Source organism: Barbus barbus (assembly GCF_936440315.1).
Source record: "Barbus barbus genome assembly, chromosome: 43".
Lineage (NCBI taxonomy): Eukaryota > Metazoa > Chordata > Actinopteri > Cypriniformes > Cyprinidae > Barbus > Barbus barbus.
The window spans coordinates 9,059,202-9,079,345 of NC_136721.1; the positions used below are offsets into that span (position 1 = coordinate 9,059,202).

At 36.2% G+C, this 20,144-nt stretch overlaps 1 protein-coding gene across 1 annotated transcript; it reads left to right on the forward strand.

The window, feature by feature from the left end:
• The first annotated feature begins 358 nt into the window (after nucleotides 1–358).
• Nucleotides 359–18,633, forward strand: LOC306862119 (glutamine--fructose-6-phosphate aminotransferase [isomerizing] 2-like). The gene is made up of 19 exons (XM_079404760.1): nucleotides 359–492; nucleotides 1,621–1,728; nucleotides 2,009–2,104; nucleotides 2,194–2,319; nucleotides 4,177–4,235; nucleotides 5,341–5,475; nucleotides 8,466–8,527; nucleotides 10,932–11,011; nucleotides 12,433–12,550; nucleotides 12,790–12,953; nucleotides 13,308–13,403; nucleotides 13,760–13,857; nucleotides 14,197–14,317; nucleotides 14,575–14,732; nucleotides 15,276–15,390; nucleotides 15,503–15,630; nucleotides 15,730–15,897; nucleotides 15,980–16,141; nucleotides 17,544–18,633. Exons 1-19 carry the CDS (start codon nucleotides 486–488, stop codon nucleotides 17,586–17,588), a joined length of 2,046 nt encoding a protein of 681 aa, XP_079260886.1. The 5' UTR covers nucleotides 359–485; the 3' UTR covers nucleotides 17,589–18,633.
• Nucleotides 18,634–20,144: the final 1,511 nt, after the last annotated feature.

Below are 20,144 nucleotides of genomic sequence, written 5' to 3' on the forward strand. Positions count from 1 at the left end.
GGGATGGGGGGGTGCACAGTAACTCGTTTGCCGCCGGCCCTGCCTATATACATGTTATGTTATATTATATTATATACTTACGGTTGTTACTATTAAAACAACCATTTTAAAAATCTTTGCTTCGTTCCTCCTTTATAAAGACACAATTTGGATAAACAAATTTCTTCACAGCACACAACAGCCAGTGCTTGGCGTATTTACACAGTCAATAGTCTGTAATAATATATAAGGAAAACTAGTTATATAAACATAAAACATGATCAAAAACAGGAATCCTTAGTATCAAGCATGAATTAAAGTCAGTCCTCTCAATCAGCCAGCGGTGGGTGGGGCTAACGTTGCCTTGGTAACCAGAGGTGGAGCAGGTTCTAAGTTATAAATTCAGGCGGCTGTTTGTAATTTCTTCTCGAAGTCTTTGGATCATATTGCGACTTGCTCCGCTCCGCTTCACCACCAGACCCTTCAAACTAGAAAACACTTGAACGATGTGCGGTAAGTTCAGCTTGATATTATTATTTCTTTACAGTAATAGGAATACTGTAAATGAATCGCTTTAATAAGGTATTTCTCATACTGTCTTAACAATCATACTTAATATTGTTATGACATGTAGTAAACTATCTGTCCCTGTGTTTGTTTGTGTGTGTGTGTGTGAACGTGAATATATAGTCAGATGTCATGCCAGCGTAAATATTTTGTTGGTGTGGTTATCATTCACTGGGGTTGTGACAGATGAAGCGAGTGACAGATCCGGTTTGTAGCGCGACAGCGGTGGTGTCTCAAAACATAGTGAGCTGCCTACCTAGACAGCAATTTGGAACATCAAAGGCGCTAGCGAACGTTCGAACGCGCCTACATCGTTTAAATATTTTGTCTGATATTTAGGTTTGGGCGTGATGACGTAGCTACATGAATGCTGTCGGGTTAGCAGCACACTCTGCGTTTTAAAACACATCCGGAATACAATCTGGATCCACCACTTTCATCTGGCGACGTGGCTTATTCCAAATGTTAAATGAAACTCTATTACCATGACTGTCACTCTGAGAATTATAATAAACTCCCTTGCCTCAAAGTACTTAGGCAATCTTTAATTGCGACTATCGTGGTGATTAATAGACACTGGGGTTTGCTCAGAAACCACACTTGTATTTTAAAAAAAAATGTATAGGTTGTTACAGGTTGATTTATAGGAGCACATTAGCACAATATTTACTGCTATTGTATTATTATTATTATTATTATTATTAGTTAATATGATAATTATTTAATAGATCAATCTATCTATCTATCTGTCTATCTATCTATCTATCTATCTATCTATCTATCTATCTATCTATCTATCTATCTATCTATCTATCTATCTATCTATTTAGTCTGTATCTAGTCTGTCTGCCTATCAATGTTTTCCATTCTTTTAGTTAATAAGTTTATCAGAATCCTTCAGTCTATTTTATTGTATTTAATGTTTTAATGTGATTGATATGCTTACAATTTTTGACATTCAGTCTATAAAACTTTTTTTTTAAGTACCGGGTCACTTTAAACCACCATAGCAAGTGTCTTCATACACAATTAGTATTCTGCACTCTCCAAGCCTTGTTACCTTGTACCCGGCAGGAATTTTCGCCTACCTGAATTACAGAGTGCCACGGTCAAGGAGGGATATCATTCAGACCCTCATAAAGGGACTTCAAAGGCTGGAGTACAGGGGTTATGACTCTGCAGGTAAGACTGCCACTCCCACCTCTGTGAGAATAATGTGTTCCGCAGGTAACAGATACGGCTCAAGACGTGAACAGTGGCCTCGTTTCTTGGATTTTGGCAGCACAGTGATGTAGCTGAAGCAGTCAGTCAATACTTGTGTGAAGGGGATTATTGTGCCGTTAATCTTGTTTTTTGCATGCTGAGTCCTCATCCTGTTTATCAAGAGTTTTAAATAGCAATAAAGAGACCGAGTGACCGTGTATGATGCTGTTCTTTGCTGAAAGCTGTGTTTTTTGGTCAGGTGTTGCAGTAGATGGATCAGGTAAAGATCATGCTGCAAGTATCAGCCTCTATAAGAAGACAGGGAAGGTGAAAGCTCTCGATGAAGATATCTACAGTATGTTATCCCACTTTATTATTAATCTTGTTTCTTTTTTCTTTAAAGTGTTTCTTTAATGATTCACTCTCTCCCATTTGTATTACCAGAGAACAACTCCATCGATTTCGATGCAGAACTGGACACACACTTTGGCATTGCACACACTCGCTGGGCCACGCATGGAGAGCCCAGTTCTCTCAACAGCCACCCTCACCGATCTGACAAGAACAATGGTAAAACATAAAGCGATATAGGAGACAACGCAAATTAACTGACCTTAAGATGGTCATCTGGTTTATATCCGGTCATTAGTAAATCAGCTAGGGGTTGCCATCAGTTTATGAGCTCTTTATCCAGAAAAGATAGGACTGGGTAGTCGACACAGGCTTTAAAGCCATTAATGGGTTGTGTTTGTAAATGAAAGGTTAGCGAAGGCCATAATGGTGTGAATGACAGTTCAGATGTGAAAGTTCACCTCTGAAAATAAACACCTAAGTAGGGGGTAGAAACAGACAGCAGGAGGTTCCTCTCGCCACACAGTTTGGAGTGCTACTGATTTCTCCTTTAAACCATAAAGGATACTAAATAGGAACAATATTACAAATTCAGTTTAGTTCAAAAGTTTAATTTTTTGTTTTATTTTTTTAATATTTTGCCTGATGGATTTCAGAATGATCCAAAGAGCATATGTATTAAGCGGCGTTACAAAGTTAGCTACATTTGATTAGTGGCCTAGAAAATGCAGAGTATTTTTGCAGAATTGTACTAATTTTTTTGTATTCATTTTGAAAAGCACATTTTTATGGTCGTCTAAGACTTGGATCCCACTGTAAAATATTACAGCCTTTTGTACACAGGTATAGGTGAAGAGAAATTATTCTTTGTGATTTAACGTACACCCCTAATGATTTATTAATAAGCCAATAGCTTCGCAGGTAGGGCACAGTTGTGCGACCTGAGATTGGATCCCAGCTTGTGATCCTTTCTGATCCCGTCCTTCTCTTTCTCTCTCCCACTTTGCTCTCTGTCCACTCTCCACTGTACTTTTAAACGAAGGTAAAATATTAGGGGAAAAAATCATCTTCTTAAAAGCCACAACCCTTTACCCAAAGCTCTAAACAGTTTGTTAATTCTCTCAACAAACTTTATTTGTTTTTCCAGTATTATTGAACGAGTTCAAATGTATGCTAAGCACATTGCCTGCTTTTTCCAATTAATTTATGAAAAATACTATTATTAAAATACTATAATAATTCACTTTTGCATAGCATTAAATTATAAGCCTGAAAGTCTTTAAGATTATGAGGAAAATGTGGGTGTCTCTACACTATTGTGCTTTCAATGAGGACAAATAGTTTTGAACAATAGCACCAATATAAATTACTACACTGCACATAGATCATGAACAGCTTTTTAAATAGACATTCTTCAAGTCTGTTTCATTTTGAAATACAAAGCATGTAGGCCTACATCCGTGAACTGCTTGTGAAAGCATCAGCCAACTATGATATATATGTTCGATATGACAGACAGCTAATTTTGCAGTTGAGGAAGTCATAAAGTGAAATGCGAGCCAACCTGTTGCTGTTACATTGTAGTACATGTGTACAAGAATGCTAACATGCTTTCTTGAATCAGATGCCTTTCTAATTTTTGGCATTTGTGATTATTTATTAGATGGGCTATCTTGCAGAGTTTTTTTGCATTACAATCAAACACACCTAAACCAGCAAATCAAGGTCTTTAGGATTATCAGGTTGAGACAGGTTAGAGCAGGGTTCCTCAAATCTTTCCCTGGAGGTCTAATCGGCTGTAGAGTTTAGCTCCAACCCTGATCAAACTCACCTACCTGTGATTTTCTAATGATCTTGAAGACTCTGATTAGCAGCTCAGGTTTGTTTGATTAGGGTTAGAGCTAAACTCTGCAGGAATGGTGCAGATTTGAGGATCCCTGGGTTAGAGCTTCTTTTCTTTTCAGGAACGGGTTTGGAAAGTGCTGTGGTTTTTCTTATTTGTTTTCACCCAAGTTCTCATTCAATTAATACATTTATTTTTAATTTATTCATCCGTCTTTTTATGTTTCTCTCCAGAATTTGTTGTCATCCACAATGGCATAATCACAAATTACAAGGAGCTGAAGAAGTACCTGGTAAGCAATATTTTAATGACCTTTTTAATAGAGTCCTTGCCATGCCATCCATTTTACTTTATTGATCGGATTGTGAAAAGTGGAACCAGAACAAATGCCTTAAAGATCTGATTGGTTACTGGTTAACATTATCTAGGAGCCTAAACAGACTAAATGACATCAGCGATAAAGGAAAGTTGTTTCATTTTTTTTAAATAAATTGTTCAAATTAAGACAAGGAACATTTATTAAGAACTTGAATATAGTTAATTAACCAACAGAAACATAAAACCACATCGAACTACAGTGGAATTTTGTCCGTTTGGATTTCATGATACAATTTTGGTGAACTTTTGCGGGCAAAAATTGTCAGTTGTGTACAAATGTTGGCTTGCTGCTCACACAGAAGTCATTTTCAAACCAAGCAGCTTTTTGTTGGTCATCAAAGCAAATCTGTGTGGCCAATTAAACCCCGTTGTGAAATCTTTTGACCCTGAGACGAAATTCCCAGTCGCACAGATTCCTAATGAAATTACTGGATTTCGCTCATAAATACTCGCAGAACAACTATAACTATATTGTTACTACATAATATAACTATTTATAACTATATATATATATATATAACTATAACAACTGATATGTGCAGTGCATGTGTACAGTCCTTACTTAGGTGATAATCATTTGTTAGGGAATGGATTTTTAAGATGCATATTAGTGCAAAGTATTTAAAATAAGTAATAGTTTATGACATAATTGTATTTTTCTCATTTTATAGATTGTGTCTTTCTTCTATTGCATACACTATTTATTGTTAGGTCCATCACATCTAGTAGTTCGTTGCACAGTATCCCATAATACTAAGTTTATAAGCAATGAGGAATCAAGTCAAGTCACCTTTATTGATACAGTGCTTTCAGCAATACAGATTGTGTCAAAGCAACTTTCCAATACCAAAATAGGAAAATAGTGTCAATTCTAGAATCATTCAAAACGAATATTTAGTATTCCACTTCCTCTCTCTTTCACTTTCATTTATCTCTGATCCCTTTGCCACAAAAGAAAAACATGTTTTGCCGCTGCTTGTGTCTGTAACCATGGCTTTTCCATCCCAACCCATTGATAGGTTTCCAAAGGCTACGATTTTGAGTCGGACACAGACACAGAGGTCATCCCTAAGCTGATCAAGTATCTCTATGACAACCGCGAGAATGATTATGTGTCCTTCCCCACCCTAGTGGAGCGCGTCATTCAGCAGCTGGTAAGCATCACGAGTGTGTACGTGTGTGTGAGTGTGTGTGTTTGGGCGAGGGGGTGGTCTTACTCACATGCCTCTGGGAACCCCTTGCTCGGATTGTGAAAGTTAAAGGCCAGTTCTTGCTCATTTTCAGGAAAAGAAGTTCAGAAGTACTGCTCTGTTTGAGAGGTAGTTACACATTTTTCGTTTTAAGAGACCTTTAAGAGGCTCTCACAGAAAAGACATAAAAAACTTTACAAAAAAACTTAAAAACAAAAACATGTTCTGCATTTATTCTCTTCTCTAACTCCCTTCCCTGTATTTTAATAAATTTTTCTTGTCTTTGATAAATTGAGCACGTAGTCAAAGTTTGTTCATCCTCATTTTAAGTTATATAACCAATAGCTACATTTATCAGCACATAATTGCATGTCGAATGGCTCTTCCTTGTCTCGAGGTGACTGATATTACCTAGATTTTCAAATGTGGACAGTTGGACCTTGTTTTATGATTCATTGTCAGCACCTTTGAACGATTCTCATGGCCATAATATCCTCTGAAGTTCAGCTCTATCCAAACATTGTTCAGTGACATTGCATGAGCGAAGGAGGTGCCCTTTGAGATATTCCTGGCAGGAATCTAGTCTTTATCATAGGTTTATAAAACACCCTGCCTTCCCATCAACATAATGACTCTGTTTTCCATCTCTACTGGACTCTCTACGTTTTATGGCCTCTTCTGTAAATTGATTACACTAAATTTTGATTGCTCCCTATCTAAACTGCTCTGGCAGCCATCTTAGTAATGGAAGGGTGTGAGATAAAAGGATGATAACATTTAAGGTGTGCAGTTGTGTCTTATGGGGTAGCTGTAGGTTTCTAAGCAACCTCCACAGCCAAGGACATTAACTGCCCTGCTTTGAAAGGGACCAGAGAAGAGAAACATGTCTTACCGAGACTAATGTAAAACAGGCATGGGTGCTTTGTGCATTTACCTTTGCAAAGAAACACACTTAACCATTTAATCCCAAATTTTTCCCAGACATGAAAATATCCAAATGATGTGTCATTAGTAACCCTTTGAAATAATCAATAATTGTTTTTTGAAATTTTTTGGGAAAAGTGTGTGAAATTGTGTTTTATGTTTGGTCACAATAGTGACCAGTGGGATATGGAGAGTACTGAAATCACATATTTCTGCTGTCATAAAAATTGTTATATATCTTAGCTCAGCTATTTTAAACAGTTTGATCATACTATTATGCATAAAAAAACCTTATGCAACATTGATAGGAACAGTTGAATCTTAAATTTAGTGCAATATTTTGTCATTGCAACATTTTATTGTCATTTTCACTAGCAACTGAAAGTTTATCATTATCCCACCGGTCACTATTGTGACCGTCAACATGTTTACTCATTCTATGACCACACTCAACAAAACTGAATATATGCAAATGCATATATTAATACTAAACACCCTAAAGATAATGTTTACCAAAAATCTTTGTCATATCTTTATGTTAACATACTTTACTAGCCTTTTGTGTTGGAGCTTTGATGCATCCATCATCTGCTCAAGCTGCAAACAGTAAATAAACTGCTCTGGTCATGTGACAATTTGCACTAATCATGTGAAACTGCACATATTTAATTGAGACCCTTTATTTGTTCCATATTTGCAGGAAGTGCACTAAAAGATCAGTCGGTACGGTTTGTAGAGCTTTATAAATGGAAAAACTTTTTTTACTGTCACTATTGTGACCGGTGGGATTAAATAGGTTAAAATAAAGGTTCCTGTTAGAATTAAAATTAAAAAAAGTTTTAAAGCCTGAGGCCAAAGGAAACTTGTTAGGTTACAATTAATCATTTAAAAAAAATAGTTTTCCTAGTATTTTATTATGAATCTCAAAAAGAATGTCATATTTCACTTCAAAATGTAAAAAAAAAAAAAAAAAAATTATAATTTGCTGTATAAAGTAAATTAAGTGTATTTGTTTGTTATTTTCAAGACAGTTAAGCACATTACCCCCAAAATTCTTATAATTGTAATGCAAAATAATTAGAATGATTTAAATGAATTTTTCATATTTAATTGATATGTGATATATTAAAAAGATTTTTGTTTTTTAAATATTGCTAATGGGTGCATATATATATATATATATATATATATATATATATATATATATACACACAAATATATGCAAACACATACAAACACACTTTCAATATTCTGAAATATTATAACAAAATATTATAACACTGATAATGTTAGAAATGTCTGTGATCACCAAATCAGCATACTAAAATGATTTTTGAAGGATCATGTGACACTGAAGACTGGAGTAGTGACTACTCAAAATTCAGCTTCGACATCACAGGAATAAATTGCATTTTAAAACGTACAATATATAAATAGGAAACAGTTATGGTAAATTGTAATAATATTTTGCAATAATGTTATTTTTAATGTATTTTTACACAATTAAATTCCGCCTTGGTGAGCATAATAGATTTCTTTTTAAAAAAACATTGAAACTTCTGAAGGGTAGTGTACATATACTGTGTGTGTATAGATAGAGCAATTAAGTGAAGGCTGCATGGTTGTAAGCACGTAGACATAAAATGTCTACACAGTAAGTTGTGTATCAGTGTGTTTGGGTTATATATGTGTGGACAGGAGTGTGTGTGCTTTCCTCTGGGCAGCTAGTCAGGAGAGGTAGGGGCAAATATGAGTTCCCTTAGCACACAGAGGGCTCCTATTCCCCTTAGTTCAACCCTCACTGTGGGGGTCTGTTCCTCTCAGCTCCCCGGTGCCCCCTCCACCTCTGTGGGCCTCCGCTCCAGGCCTGATCCTGCGCTGCGCTCCAGAGGGGGCCTGACGAAGAAACACAAGACCCTACCTTTGCCCGTTCAACAGAACGATGATGTTTCCATTTAGATCTGTATCATAGCTATTCCTGTGCCTCACCAACGAACATTTGTCTCATTCACTTCTCTATCTTCCCACAGGAAGGGGCATTTGCTCTGGTTTTCAAAAGCATTCATTTCCCAGGGGAGGCCATTGCCACCAGGTCAGTAAGAGCTATGGTTTCTGTGAACTGTAACACACTCAAGTTTCCTTGTTCCCTTTATGCTCTTTCCGTCTTCCGAGTTGAACCTTTTTCCCATTATTTCATACGTGCCAGTGAACAGGAGCCAGAAGGTTACAATCCACTGTCAGCAGATACGATTTATGATGTTTAGTTACACTCTGTGCATTTAAGGACAAGGAACTAAGATTCTTAAAAAGCTGTGCCTGTCCAGGAATCAGGGATTTAAAAAAGGTGTTTATAAAGGGTTATTTCAACATGCTTGGTTGGTACGCTGACCCTGTATATATAATTTTGAGTCGATTGAAACCAAGACCGAAGTTAATTATTCCCATCTGCCTGTCGCTGATTGTGAACGAATGTGTTGTTGGTTTTGGTCAATTCTGTCCTGCTGTGAAGGGAACATTTTAAGACAGGCTATGTTGCAAGACCCATCAGTGTGGGTTGCTGCATAGACACTAAAAATGCTTTGCTGTTTTTGCTCCGTCTAAGAGACTTTTTGGAAAGGTTATTCATGGAACTTTTGAGTTTGTAAAGCCCTTAGCAAACGCTGTGAGCACATTCAAAGCAGCATCCCCCATGTTGCTTTGAATGTGTTCACAGCATTTGCTAAAGGCTTTACAAACTCTTTGATGCCAAGGACCCCCAAATATAATCCGGGATTGAGTGTGATATTATAAAGTCAATGTGTTTCCAGTTATATTGTCATTTTTCTAAAGCAAATAGCTAAAATATTATTAAAATGATATGTTTTAGTGTCGTTCCAAACCAAAATGACTTCTATAGAGTACAGGAGAAGATATCTTAGAAGAATCTTCTTGTGAACGTTAATGGCTCTAAAACAACATTGACCCCATTTACTTTTAGGCAGCGGCATAGAAAATAGCATATTTTCTTAGCGATGGATGCTATTTACACTAAGTGCAAACAGTAATGGATTCTATTTACACTGTTTTCTTAATTTTTCTTAGAAATAAATGCTTTTCTGATGTGATTTGAAATTTGAAAAGGGAGAAAAAAAAGTTTGCCAAAAGGCAGACTCAAACCTGGGTCGATCACGTCAAAATAAGTGCAATAAATGCTTTACCATCTGCGCCACTGGAGTTGACAACTGTCAACTGTCTTTTGTTATGTTGACTAGCCCAATGACACGTTGGTGGGCGGAGTTAGTGTAAATAGCTTCTGCCAACAAAGGCTATTTGCACTTAGTGTAAATAGACACTCTGTCACTTTTATTGAATGGAATACAACACACAGCAGTAATGATAGTGAGTAAATGACAGAGTTTTCATTTTTAGATCAGCTAACCCTTTAATTAAGACTTTGATAGCCCTAAAAAAAATTTCATGGGCCTAGTAGACCCACTAACTTTTACAAGTACCGTACCACTCACATTCAGTGAATTATTGATATTATTGTTATTGTTACACTGTGCTAAAATAACAGGATTTTCTGCTATTTATACTACTTATTGCAAATAGTGGCAATTTTCTGCACCTGAGTATTGTAATACATTATCTAACTGTATGCAATAATAACTTAAGTGTAAATTTGAATTTGAATTAAAAGATTAGCTAAAGATGTAATTGTTAACAAAAAAATGTTAATATGCAATTTAATGTTTTCTTTAATTGGAATAAAATATAAATGTTAGATGAAAATATTTGAATGAACGGAAATGCTTCTTTTGTAACTAACTAAAATTTTAAAAACTGAAAAAAAAAAAAGAATTAAAACTAAATATAAAAATGACAAAAGAACAGTATCACATCACTTCTATTTCCCCATACTTCCTGTCTCACCTTCATTTGATTACCATTTGACTACACGTGACCACAAAGCATTTTGTTGTTCTTGGTTTATTAATACATCTTTTACGTGGTCCAGATTTAGAATCCAAAATACACTTCACTGGATGGTGATCATTTAGCTTGCTTCGCACACTGAAATGCAACCGCCCAACCAGTTCAAACAAAGCAAGCACTTAGAAAGCGCTCCAGTGTGAACCCATTTGGCACGTCAGCATAAGGGATTGTGGGGCTGTGCCAAGTAAGATAGGTGGTGCATGCAAAGGACAGGTCTGAAATATTTCCTCAAACAAGGGGGAGGGGGGCGGACCTTAACAAGGATATGAAATCGATAGAGCGTAAAAAACTCTCCTCCTCACAGGTGTTTTGTTTACAGCACCGTTAAGCTAACTCAGCCAATGGAAGAGCAGAGCAAACTAGGGCAAAGTCCAGAACGTGTGCTGTTGTTCCATAACAACAAAATAATATTTTTTTTTTATGTGACGTCTGTTTTTTTGTTTTTGCATAAAAGGATTAAATGTCTTTTAAGCATGCTTTGCATTAGTAGTAAATAGAAAATGTTTAACTTTTTTTAACAGAAGGGGCAGCCCGCTGCTCATCGGTGTGCGCAGTCAGTATGAGCTTTCCACAGAGCAGATCCCTATCCAGTACAACTGCAGTAAGTCTGGCTCACTTCATCCCTTCTTCTCATCCACCTGTACGTCTCCCCAAACCTCATTAGAATGAGTTTGTTATCTCACACTATACACTCAAGATGTATGTGAACACCCAAACACCACACCCATACGGCATGTGTTTGTTGAACATTTCATTCAAAAGCATTTGCATCAATAGGGAGTAAGAGTAGGTTTCAGGGTCAGTATGTTTTTTTGTTTTTGTTTTGGAATGATTAACATTTTTATTCAGCAAGGATGCAATAAATTGATCATACGTTTCAGTAACGATAATGTTACAAAAGATTTCTGTTCTAAATAAATATTTTTCTTTTGAACTTTCTTTTCATAAAATATTCTTGAGAAAAAATGTTTCTACAAAAAATAATGAGCAGCAACTGTCTTCAACATTGATAATAAGAAATGTTTCTTTAGTACCAAATCAGCATATCCTCATGATTTCTGAAGGATCATGTGACGCTGGATGACTGGAATAATGGCTAGCTTTGCCATCACATTTTAAAATATATAAAAATAGAAAATTATATTTAGATTATTTTAAATATTATTTAATGATTTTAAATTGTAATAATATTTCTGTTTTACTGTATTTTGATCGAACCAACACAGCCTAGGTTAGCATAAGAAACTTATTGCAAAAACAGACCCCAAACTTTTTAATAGTATTATATTTCGCTAGGATTTGCTCCCATTTAGACGCAGGGGATCAGTCCAATTCGTTCCCAATGTGTTCACTGTCATGCTGGAAAAGAAAAGACCACCTCTAAACTATTGCCACAAAGTCGGAAACCCACAGTTTTCTAGAATGGAAGTGTATGCTGTAACATTCAGATTCGTCTCAGCCGGAATTGAGGAAACTAACCAACCCGTTCATTTGAAGGAGGTGTCACATACTTTTGGCCTCATAGTTTTGCCACAAAAGCAAAGAATGTAAAAAGGCAGCATTTCTGTCATGGTGACCTCTGGCACATTTTGGGCTGAGGTTTTGGAAAGGCGTGTGGCATCCAGCCCAAGCCTGACTTCGAAATACATTGTTTTATGATGACAGTTGTCATTGACTGTTTATGATAACCGTAATGCTACAGTGCTCTATTTATATGTACATAACTAAATTATGATTAAATAGTGGAAGTATAAAATCCACTGCTATATATTTTAATTGGTTTTAAACACTTTAAGGTAGTTTTTATTAAGTAAACATATCTAATTTTCTATTTCAATTAAAATAGTTTTTAATTCATATTTTACAGAAATGTTAAAAAATATCAGAGTATGCTAACAGAAAAGTCAGTCAATTGCATAATATTAAATCACCTGACTTTGTTTCTTGCTTTATGCAATAATTCTCTGATAATATTTCACTCATTTATTTTAGAAGTGTGATTTTATTTCCTTTGTCCTCTAGGTGATTCCAGGACAGATGAACGGGAGAAAAACTTACTGAACCGAAGGGGCAGCACCAACGCCTTGCACTCAGTCCATGACAGACTGGCGGTGGAGTTTTACTTTGCCTCTGATGCTAGGTATCACATTGCGCTGTAGAATCCTACGCATTTTACATTAACATTATTGTTTGTCATTAAGAAATCTAAAGATTGCAGACGTCCAGGTTAAACAGGTCATACCAATTGTTAACTGAAATGGAGCTAAAATTGAATAAATATGATGCCAGCTAAGCAGTCCACCCTGCTGGCCACATAACCTCATTACACACGTGATTGTGATAGGAACACTAAAATGCTTTTTTCTTTTTCTCTCTCAGTGCCGTCATTGAGCACACCAACAAGGTGATTTATCTGGAGGATGGTGATGTCGCCGTGGTGGTGGAGGGGAAGTTGTATGTGCACCGTATTAAGCGTAAAGCAGGCGAAGACCCCGTCCGTGTCATTCAGACCCTACAAATGGAACTCCAGCAGATCATGAAAGGTCCCAGATCACACTAACACCATCAAAACAACATCAGAATCAAACCCATGACCTTGGTCTTGCAGCCAAGCTCTACATTTCTGAACGTTTTTGGCAGATTGTTTTTTGTTCAGCTAAAAATTAATTCTAACACTCTGCACTAATATACCAAGCCCATTTGCTGTTAGTTTAGCAGTGGAACACAAAAGGACAATTTTGGAGAAGTTCCAGTCATATTGGCATCTCCGTATCAGTTCTTTCTATCTTTATCTGCAAGGTTTTTAGTTTGATAATAATGACTTTTCATGCCAAATGTCACCACAACTTTGGTACAGTAGTTCAGCAAGTTTGTTTTTTTGTCTTCACACTGCTTAGGTAACTTCAAGGCTTTTATGCAGAAGGAGATCTTTGAGCAGCCTGAATCTGTCGTCAACACCATGAGAGGCAGAATCTGTTTTGACAGCAACACAGGTACAACATGACCTTCCACTTTGCCAGAACAAAAGTCATGTGAAATTAAATTAGGCTTCATCTTGTAGTGCAACCCTGAAAGTGCAGCCTGATTTGATACTGCAAAACTAGAGCCATTCTTAAAGGGAAAAATGCTGTTAATTTGCTCACCCTTGTCCATGGCTACTGTAAGTTTGAGAGTCGAAAAAAGCATATCAGGCATCACAAAATTAATACTCATGGCTCCTGACAATATATTGAAGTCTTATGAAGAGGAACGATAAGTATAAGCAAGAAACCGAACATTATTTGCAAAAAAGAATGATATAACCATATCATTTGAGACCAATTTCATGTGTTTTCAAATGTGTGCACAGTTATTCTTGGTGGCCTTTCTGACCATCTGAAGGAGATCAAGAGATGCAGACGCTTGATTGTGATTGGCTGTGGAACCAGTTACCATGCAGGAGTGGCAGTAAGTTTTTGCATATTTTTGATATATAACAGAACAATTTATTGCTTTAAAGAGGAACATGATGAAAGAATGAGATGTTTGTTGCAAATGTGTTTGCTATATGTTATCCATTTTCATTACAAAGCTCTTTGGAAAACATTGTTCTAATTGGCTAAGAGTGACAATGAACTGTCAATTTATTTTTACTGGTAAACTGTATATTAGACTGTTGTCCGTGGCAAGATATCAAAATTCGAATTAAAGGACTTCAGCAAGGGGTTTATTTATTATGACCAGCTGACTGTACTTTTCTCTGACTTGAGCACATGATCACAGCATTATTTCTGATTTTCTGTGCAGACACGTCAGATCCTTGAAGAGTTGACTGAGCTTCCTGTTATGATCGAGTTGGCAAGTGATTTCCTAGACCGCATCACACCTGTTTTCAGAGATGATGTCTGTTTCTTCATCAGCCAGTCAGGTAAAGTGCAGCTCATTACCGTTAATCTTGTGATTTTTATTCCGGAAAGCATTAATAATAATGAACCCTTTAACTGATATGTCACTGAAATATACAGTGCTAACATTTCTGAGGACTCATAAAACTGATTGATCTTATTGAGTAGAGTAAAATACTGTTACTGATGCAGCAGGTTTTTTGGTTGATGACGCTAACACATGCATGTCAATGCTGCTGAAAAGTGTTAGTTTTATATATTGATAATATTTTTCAATCAGGTGAGACGGCAGACACTCTGATGGCATTACGCTACTGTAAGAAGCGCGGGGCACTGACTGTGGGCGTCACCAACACTGTTGGCAGCTCCATCTGCAGGGAGACCGACTGTGGAGTTCACATCAACGCTGGGCCTGAGGTTGGAGTCGCCAGCACTAAGGTACTATAGAGTCCAATTGAAATGAACATTTTGGCCTAATCATAATAATAATAATATATAATACAGAACAATTCTTAAAATAATTTAATGTATTCTTGTGATGGCAAAGCTGAATTTGAAGTAACATTTCCTATTATTATCAGTGTTGAAAACAGTTGTGCTGCTTAATATTTTATGGAAACTGTGATACATTTTTCTCAGGATTAATTGATGAATAGAAAGTTCAAAAGAACAGCAATTTTTTTGTATCAGTGCAAAAGTATTAATTTTCACATGTGATCAATTTTATGAATCTGTTCTGAATAAAACTATTCATTTCTTAAAAAATGCACTGACCCAAAATTTGTGAACAATTATATTATATTACATAATAGTATATCACATTACATTATAGTATGTCATATTACATTATAGTATATCATATTATATTTATATAATCTCCCCCTGTCTTTTGTGTATTTGTTGTTATTATTATTATTATTATTTATTTATTTTCTACAACAAATTGCAAATTAATTGAGTGTGTCTTACGATCATCTGCAGGCCTACACTAGTCAGTTTGTGTCTCTTATCATGTTTGGCCTTATGATGAGTGAAGACAGGCTTTCAATGCAGCAGAGAAGACTGGAGATCATCAATGGCCTACAAAAACTGCCAGGTGTGTATTTGACATAATTGCTGTAATGGCCTGTGTTTTTTGTGTGTTGTTGTTTTTTTTTTGCAGTAGTTCAATAGTGCTTTAATTAACTTTGCCATTGTCTTCCATTCAGAACTGATCAAGGAAGTTCTGGCTCTTGATGACCAAATCAAAAGCATTGCAGATGAGCTCCACCATCAGAGGTCTCTATTGGTCATGGGTCGAGGCTATAACTATGCCACCTGCCTAGAGGGGGCACTGGTGAGTATCAAGAAATATATAGTTGGAGCAGTATAACTGAGCATATAATCAGGTGTGTTGTGTATATAATCATACTTTCCTGGTCTTTGTGCCCTGTAGAAAATTAAAGAGATCACATACATGCACTCAGAGGGCATTATGGCTGGAGAGTTGAAGCACGGCCCATTGGCATTGATTGACAAGCATATGCCGGTCATCATGGTCATCATGAAAGATGCTTGCTACAAAAAGTGTCACAATGCCTTGCAACAGGTCACAGCCAGACAGGTAACAATCATCACATGTATTCTGAAATATGTCCAATTATTCAACACTTTATGATGACTAATATCTCATCTATATCTTTTAGGGCCGCCCCATCATCCTATGTTGCCAGGATGACCCAGACATCAGCAAAATGGCATATAAGACCATTGAACTGCCTCAAACAGTGGACTGTCTGCAGGGCATCCTCAGTGTCATTCCACTGCAGCTCATATCCTTCCATCTGGCTGTTCTCAGAGGATATGATGTACGTTTATCTTTCCTTGATTTTGTATTTATTCATTTATTAAATGGTTTATATATATTTTTTAAAACTACTTAAAGGGATAATATTAAATATATAAAATTCACCCAAAAATGAAAATTTGATGTTTATCTGCTTACCCCAAGGGCACCCAAGATTAGGTGACGTTGTTTCTTCAGTAGAACACAAATTAAGATTTTTAACTCAAACCGTTGCAGTCTGTAAATCATATAATGGCAGTCAATGGAACTCGTGGCTTTGAGAGAAAAAAAACCATACACAGACAAAACCAAATTAAACCCTGCAGCTCGTGACGATACATTGTGGTCTAAAGACATGAAACAATCAGTCTGTGCAAGAAATTGAACAGTATTTATATCGTCTCTTTTTACCTCTGATCCACCGCTCTGTCCAACTGTCCTGAGCACGTTCACAACAGCCGGAGCGTGACACGTCTTCTTCACCCTTTACGGTGGATCGCTTATAAGTGCATTAACCGCCACTTATCTCTCAAATGGACCATTGACACTCCTAATTGAAATTGTAGATAGTGTGTATGGGTATGTTTTTTTTTCTCTCAAAGCTGCGAGTCCCATTGACTACCATTATATGACTGACAGACTGCAATGGTTTGAGTTAAAAATCTTTGTTTGTGTCCTACTAAAGAAACAAAGTCACCTACATCTTGGATGCCCTTGGGGCAAGCAGATAAACAACAAATTTTCATTTTTGTGTGAACTATCCCTTTAAGGCAGTGTCCCACTAATTGGTGTAAAACAACTTGATTTTGGAAATAAAATCAGAAGTATGCAGAAGTACAGTCTGCAGTTTTCACAAAAGCCCTGGAGATGTCAAAAGTCTGCAAACTGATGTGTCTTAGGTCATCCAGTGGACTTTTGCTGACAAATAAACAGGGATTTCTTGATTCACATCACACATAGATGTAGTACACATTGTTTATTTACATATACTACTGACATTGTAATAATACAAAGCTGGTTGAAAATGGCAAACCTACCATTATATGCTGTATATAACTATGTATACTAGCTATAGAACAGTCATATGTAGTTATAGAACTGTTTATAGTTGTGCATGACTTGCTCACTAATGGATCCTCTGCAGTGAATGGGTGCCGTCAGAATAAGAGTTTAAACAGCTAATAAAAAATTATTTTGAAATAGAATATTGTATTTTTTAAATTATACTGTATTTGTACTATAATATATTTTATTATGTTATAATAATATTTTTAATTCATTTGGCACTTTGCATTAAAAATGCATTTAAAATAAACTACTATAGGCAAAACGATCAATACAAAGTAGCTGTGCTTTTTGCAGAATCTTCAATGTTGATTTTTGTGTATTTTTATTACAAATCATCATTTGTTTGATTCCATCAGGTGGACTGCCCAAGAAACCTGGCCAAATCTGTGACTGTGGAGTAACTCCTCCCAGGAAATATGAACTAATCGAAGTAGGAGAGGAGAATACTGACCACCAAAGTGCAATTACCAGTGTGTGTTTACGTGTGTTTTCATTTGTGCGAATGTGGGAGTGTGGGTATTTATGAATTATGATCAAATCCCTAAAGGCCACAAGACCTGAATGTAGAATGGGGGGGGGGTTGTTCTAGTGAAATAGACATAATACCATTTGCTCCATAAGTGCCTCAACATCCAAGTGCAAATGAAGGGAACCCTAAACTGTGCCTTACACCCTTTTCTCTCAGCTCTTAACCAAGCCTCAAAAATAACAACTAAGTCGAATGTTTACCTCTGACAAAACCAAAGTGCAATACATTAATCTGCACAATTAATCTGCGTGTCCAAGAAATTTGCCACCAATCACTGGGACCAAAGACCTTAGTTATGTTGAGTGGGTAAGGAACTGATGCGTAGATGTGGAAGTACATGAATGTGCAGGTATGACTTGTTTTTAAAAGGAAGGTCTAATACCTTCCATTTGCAATACTAGGAAACACTATTTGTCATTATTTTTATTGCATTGCACACATTTCCCAGCTGTAGCAAACAAGTCTTAATCATATGAACGTACATACAGCATGCAATTATCTTAGCGAAAATATAACATAAAAAACGGGGTTCCACTGGAAATTTTACTGTACTATTAGAGTTTACTTTGACTGTGAAGCACTCATTGTTGGAACAATCATTGTGTTATTACATGTGCTTTTTTTTTTTTTTTAATGAATGATTTCAGTGATTAATTTTTGTAATCTATATATTTTGTGCCGAAATGAGATCTCAAACCCTCAGCATAACTTTTTTTTTCTTACTGGGACAGAATTCTTTGTGATTTTTCCTGGTTGGTTTAACACATAATTTCCCTGGTATACATATTTGTCATATACATCCATTTTAAATCAGTTTTATATTTTTAAAGTCATGGGTTGAGGATTGTTGCACGAAGAGCAGCTATGATAAAAATGCCTTTATATTTCTTAAATAAATAAAATGAAGTACAACCAGCAACAGTGTGATTAATGTGATTAATATGATTTTATTGTCATCTTTTTGTTTACCCATTAATGTCCCTACAGATGGTAAAGTAAGGGAAAAATGCAATAAATACTATGAAATAAAACTGACAAGAGCCAGTAAAACAAGGATACTGCTGTTGCAAAGATGGCATACTGTAAAGTCACTTGAAAAAATATTATGGATCGGTGTTCAATTTTGAATACCAGCGATTTTGGCTTACATCATACATATAATAGCTTTTCTGTGATCATGTTAGAGTGAAGCACACATTGGCTTATCAACCGCTAGCCAGCTCAACGTCATACTGCCATCTGCTTGTTAAAATGAGACCAGCTGATTCTTTATGCAGTTTTACTGGTTGGAGGACCCGTCTTTGGCAATGTGTTTAATTTGGCAGTATGGAGAACCAAATCAAGGCAAAATGAATCAATCAGTTCATTGTCTGAAAATAATTTATATAATTAAATAGACGCACAAATAACAAATAAATGGAGGAAGATTAATTAACCAGTAACATTTAATGGCACAGGTTAAAAAAAATGAATAAAAATAAACATTATTGTTAAATGACTTACAAAACTTGACAAAGGTCAGTGCTTGAGGTCAACATCTGCATCACAAACATGGTATGGACCCAGAGCAAACAGAACAAACCCTAATGATATGAAGTGTGTATTAGGAAACACTTGGCGTCTCCACCTTTTGTACTCAGATACCATAAAATACACATGATAATTTTACAAAATAGAAGTTATTATGGATTCTAAGTTGAATAATATTCTTCGTTATAAATGTCAGTTTTAGTCTGAACAATACTTACGAAATTTATTAAATTAATTTCAAATAAAGTTTTTTTTTTTTTAATGGAAATTAATGTTTAAATTCATGAAAATTTTATTTTTAGACTTTTTTTTTCACAGAGGCCCAGGATTTCTCCTTTGCTCCCATCGTATTCCGTCATTGCTTGTTCATTCTCCACTGGGATTGAATCAGAACTATTCTTCTGATGAGACAATCGGGGTGTGGGATGAATGGATGGACCCCACCTATTGCCTCATTCATGAAGTTGTTGTCAGGCTGCGAGGGGACGAAGGAGCGAGAGACACTCCGTGTCTTCAAACAAACAGTGTTTATTAATCCAAAATGCCAAGAGAACACATCAAGTGGGGTGAAGACATATAACAGCAGCCAAGAAACACGGGGCAGAACACACTATTGGCGCTTTTCCACTGCAGTGTACGACTGCGGTCAGGCCAGCCTCCACTTTGAAAAACACGGTCATTCTAGCCGCCACGTTATTTTGTGGTGCGCGCATATACTAGGAGTTGTGGTAACATTCAGACATTCAGATTAAAAGTCCACTGCCACAGTGTGATGTTGCATCCATCTGATGTTGCATCTTGAATCTGGTTGGGAGACACCCACAGGTCTGTGGAAACCAGCTATCTAAATTCAGCTGAGGAAAACAATCTTGACCTTTCTTTATTATAAATAAAAAAT